The sequence below is a fragment of the Bison bison genome, unplaced genomic scaffold (assembly GCF_000754665.1).
Source record: "Bison bison bison isolate TAMUID 2011002044 unplaced genomic scaffold, Bison_UMD1.0 scf7180017864371, whole genome shotgun sequence".
NCBI lineage: Eukaryota > Metazoa > Chordata > Mammalia > Artiodactyla > Bovidae > Bison > Bison bison.
Genome location: NW_011494943.1, coordinates 6,729,098 through 6,734,062, shown reverse-complemented (window position 1 = coordinate 6,734,062; position 4,965 = coordinate 6,729,098). Strand labels below are relative to the sequence as shown.

The following is a 4,965-nucleotide window of genomic DNA, read 5'->3' as shown; positions in this document are numbered from 1 at the left end:
CTTTTCACAGCTATTTGTAAGGCCTCCTCAGACAGCCATTTTGCTTTTTTGCATTTCTTTTTCTTGGGGATGGTCTTGATTCCTGTCTCCTGTACAATGTCACGAACCTCCATCCATAGTTCATCAGGTACTCTGTCTATCAGATCTAGTCCCTTAAATCTATTTCTCACTTCCACTGTATAATCATAAGGGATTTGATTTAGGTGATACCTAGGACACCACATTTCCAATGCAGGGGGCACAGGTTCAATCCCTGGCTGGAAAACTAAGATCCAGCAAGCCACGACACAGCCCTCCCTTCCCCTCTCCTCCCCAAAAAACTTTCATGGGTAAATTAAGAAGTACAAGAGGCATTTGTGAATTCAAGGATGGCTGAAGGTGTTGGGATGTAAAAGTCAAGGGTCTATTGTCAAGCAGGGTTTCTCAGAGCATTGCTGATACTTGGCGCCAGATTATTCCTTGTTGTGGGGGCTTGTTCTGTGCGTTGTCGGGGTGTTTAGCAGCATCCCTGGCCTTTAGCTACTAGACTCCAGTAGCCCCCACCTCGCCCCTGTGTTGTGACAGTCATGGGATCTCCAGACACTGCCAGATGTCCCCTGGTAGGCAAGATAGCCACTAGCTGAGAACCACTGCCAATAAATGCATAGTGAAATAAACACACTCCCAACAGAAGCTTCAAATAGATCTCAGACCCTATAAGACCTTGCTGCTGCTGCTGCTAAGTGGCTTCAGTCGTGTCCGACTCTATGCAACCCCATAGACGGAAGCCCACCAGGCTTCCCTGTCCCTGGGATTCTCCAGGCAAGAACACTGGAGTGGGTTGCCATTTCCTTCTCCAATGCATGAAAGTGAAAAGTGAAAGTGAAGTCGCTCAGTCGTGTCCGACTCTAGCGACCCCATGGACTGCAGCCTATCAGACTCCTCCGTCCATGGGATTTTCTAGGCAAAAGTACTGGATTGGGGTGCCATTGCCTTCTCCTGACAAAGAAGTTAATTAGTGATCGACTGTTGGCAGTTAGCATAAATGGGTAATCCCATTTGTCTTGGGATGTTGCTATTTTTCAGTCTGAGGCTAGTATTCTGGGCCTGGGGGTGGCGGACAGGGGGAACCCTATAGGAAAATGCATGATGTCTCCACCTTCCTGGCCAGAGTTAAACCCTCTTTACTTTCTGTCAAGGGGATCAGAAAGGACTGATCTCAAGGAGCAGAACAAACAGGCAGGGAGCAAACCTGAGCTGAGCCCCTGGTCGGGTGGAAGGCAGTTGCAAGGCAGGAGGAAGCCGGTGTGTGTGTGGGGTCCCCTCTTCTGCTGGTTGGTGACTGTTCTGTGGGGACAGCTTCCAGGGAGGCAAGACAGAAAGCAGACGAGTAGGGCGCAGTCTCAGTAGAGCGGCCCTGCAAACTGAGCTTCCTCCCATTCTCGACTCTTCCCTGTGCCTGACCCCGGGGACCCGCCGCCCCCCACCATGCTCTAGGGGTTCGGTGCAGCGTTCCTGTGGTCCCACCTAAGGGTGCGCACGAGGTCGGCGGCACCGGCATGTTTCAACGGCTTCCCCAACGACAGTTGTCACAGGAAACAGAAGGTGGTGGAGATGGGGAAGCAACAACTTGGGTTTCAAGCAGCGAAACAAGCCCTCTTTCCTTCGAAAGCACCGTGACCCATCTTCAGCAAGACGGGCTGGCGGGGGGCGACCTTAGCAGCTCCTCTCTGTGGGTGGGGACCCCCTTCTTCCTCTATTTCGACCACAGGATCCCTTCAGTCCCGTGCCACTTGTGGTTCCCATACATGGGGACACAGACAAGCCAGTTCTGAGATCACCTATGCGGGCGAGGTGCACAGGCCTGACCATGCTCCTGTGACCCCCACTATCCTCAAGAGGGCTCGTCATCTGAGCCCCCTGCGAGGCTCATCACACATCGGTTATGCAGAAGAATGCAGGCGAAGGCAAACACCCCTGACGCCCACGAGTGGCAGGAACTCACAACAGGGCACAAAAAGGTAGGGAGCGGCTTGGGGCTGGGAACGCACCGCTCAGCGTCAGGCTCTCCCAAGGCAGGCAGCGCGCTTCTGCCTGTGCTCTGCTGAGCAGGGGAATTCAGCTGCAGAGGAAAGCAGCGCCTGCAGTCAAGTCTGTTGTGCAGTCTCTCTGGGCTCAGTGAGGGGAGGTGGAGGGTGCATCTCCAACCCTCCTGGTCTCACAAGGGATTAAGAACCATTCTCGCAGGATGGCAGAGTCACAGAAACCTCAGGCAGGAGGCGTGTTCTCGGCTCAAATCCTGACTGCTAACTCCTGCTTACTGCCACCTCACCCTTGGTACCATCCACCTTCCCCCACCTCTCCCTTCACCAGCACGATTAGAGAACACGAGCTGCTGTTTATGGTCAATACCCAGAGGAGGCCCTTGAACGCAGACCTTGAACAACACCCAACACAGAGAAGATGGAGGGAAAGAGTTTTAAAAAGCGGAATTTGTGGAGGCCGTTAGGTCTCACTGCCCCATTTCCTGGGGGCACACGCTGATGTGTGAAATGATTACTGAACAGCTGGAGGCCCAAGAAAAGTGGGCACATCAAAGGCTCTCCTTCCCAAGGCTCAGCTACAGAAATAACTCATTTCCTCACCTCTAAGCTTACAGATGTTGGAAGATGACACAGGAGCCCTGGTGACGTTTATTGACAGTGTGGACATGTCATTGCGGATACCCAGAGGAGGCTGTGGCTGTTACATAATTCCACAGATGAAAGGAACATGATCCGAACCATTTCAAGGTTCAAGAAGGACTAACCTGATCAATCATGAGGGGAAGGGGCTTCCCTGGTGGCTGAGGGGTAAAGAATCTGCCTGCCGATGTAGGAGACGAGGGTTTGATCCCTGATCTGGGAAGATCCCACATGCCCTGGAGCAGCTAAGCCAGTGACCCACAGCTACTGAGCTCTAGATCCCATGAGCCGCAACTACTGAAGCCCGCGCATCCTAGAGCCTGCAGTCCACTGCAACAAGAGAAGTCACTGCAATGAGAAGTCCAAGCACCACAGTTAGCGAGTAGCCCCTTGCTGGTCACAACTAGAGAAAAGCCCGTGTAGAAACGAAGATCCAACACAGCCAAAAAAAAAAAAAAATTACGAGGTGAAGAAGGGGCCCTTGGAATCACACACGAATGGCACAGGACCTTGGTGTGAGGGTTTTTGTCAGCTCTTCTCAGAGGTGCTTCCTTATCCATCACATCACAACTCAGCAGAGACAGGGGAGCGTGGATCCCCAGGGAACTGCAATGCAGGGCAGTTGTTTAAGGTCAGGGACTTTCAGGAAAGAGGACTTTGCTACTTAAGGCAGTGCTGCCTTTTCCTGGGATACTTAGCAGCACTGGGATACTTGGTAGCAACATGAATCAATCATTTGATTATTCCAATCCTCCAGTCCTTCAACTATTCACCCAGGCAAGAGGACTCCGTGATGGAACCATGACCAATCTTCTATAACACAAAGAAGATAAACTGAGTGTATGTGTGAGGGTATCACAGACCCACAACAGTGAGAAATCTATCATTGTAATTGTTCTAATTATAGGCTCCAGCAAACCACAAGTGGAGGTCTCCGCGTGCGTTCTCTGCCTCTTACACCATCCAAGACTATAAAAGTTGTGCAACATAAAGTTCAGCTAAGAAGTGAAGTGGTTTCAAACTGCTGAGTGGAGCAAAACCCAGAGTCAGCGGCCCTCATGCATATGAACTGACCTCACAGTTTGCAAGAGACAGCAGCCCTGAGATAAAAATAAGGGGCAAGAAAGTCCATTTTGTGTTACTGACTGCTCTCTGATCAACATGTAAAGAGTTAACAAATCTGACTCTCATCCTCTGTTTACCATGGCTTGCTGCTGACTTGGGTTCCCAGACCCCAGCGGTGAAAGCCGCTGGGCTGACAAGCACAGTCCACAGGAAGCAGTGCGCTTCTCTAGAAGCCAAGGGCACCGATGTGGTCAAATTAGGCCCCAAAAGTGAAACTCACGTAGGGAGAATAGAGCTCCCCGGTCTCTGTGATTTCGCCTGCCATTTCCCAAAGTGAGGAAGGGTCCCTCGGCGGTCAACGTTTCTTCCTCGCTGGGGTGGCAGCTGCTGCGGCTCCCTGGAAAAAGAACAGACTTCAGCTTTCTCATGGACCTAGACAGCGGTTGGGGATGTCTGCAGGGCCACCCCCTCCCCATCCTTTAATCAGACGCTTAAGGCCTCAGGGGCTTCCTGGGTGGCTCAGACAGTAAAGAATGTGCCTACAATGCAAGACACATGGGTTCAATCCCTGGGCTGGGAAGATCCCCTGGAGAAGAGAATGGCAACCCACTCCAGGATTGTTGCCTGGAAAATCCTATGGACAGAGGAGCCTGGCAGGGTACACTCCGTGGAGTCGTAAAGAATCGGACACAACTGAGCCACTGACACTTCATGGCCTCAACATCTGGCACCAGACAGCTGGGAGAGAAGTATCTCCCTGTATGATAATGACACCTGGGTGGTCTCTTTCTACCTTTCCCTGACTGTGCAGGGCATGTACTCATTGCTGCTCAGACTGCAAGTGATTTAAGGGTCCTCGGATGCCACTAAGTCTCACCCAGCACAAGGGTCTCATCAACACACTCTGGTTATCCCCATTCAATGCCAGCAACAGCGAGCTCACGATCGCAACAGGGCAGCCAAATAACTGCCTCCTCCGCCTGGGGCTTGCAAGGGGCTGGGGGCTTTCCGAGCTCACCCCCGCAACCCAACTCCTTGTCCCAGAGCCCCGTAGAGGGCCTCCGCTCCACGTCCCCCAACCTGCCCTGGGGCTCTCGCTCCTCTCCGATCCTCTTCCCCATTTTCCTCCCCTCTCCTGAAGGAGCCCCGAGTCGGACACGACCCCAGCCCACCCCAGCCTCTCGCCCCGACACCTGCAGCGAAGCCAGCTCTGGGCCGCCGCGGCCGCCTCCTGCGA

At 52.8% G+C, this 4,965-nt stretch overlaps 1 protein-coding gene across 2 annotated transcripts in view; it reads right to left on the bottom strand.

Annotated features, from left to right (window-relative positions):
* Nucleotides 1-4,965, bottom strand: part of TMEM104 (transmembrane protein 104) — a 55,670-nt gene extending 50,705 nt beyond the window's left edge. Inside the window, exons 1-2 of one of the 2 annotated variants that reach the window (XM_010856131.1) lie at nt 4,922-4,965; nt 4,009-4,125 (exon numbers count right to left, since the gene is read on the bottom strand). In XM_010856131.1, coding sequence (XP_010854433.1) covers nt 4,009-4,053 — 45 coding nt within the window. In that variant the 5' untranslated portion in view covers nt 4,054-4,125; nt 4,922-4,965. The remainder of the gene's footprint in view (nt 1-4,008; nt 4,126-4,921) is intronic. The other variant, XM_010856132.1, reaches the window with a different exon arrangement.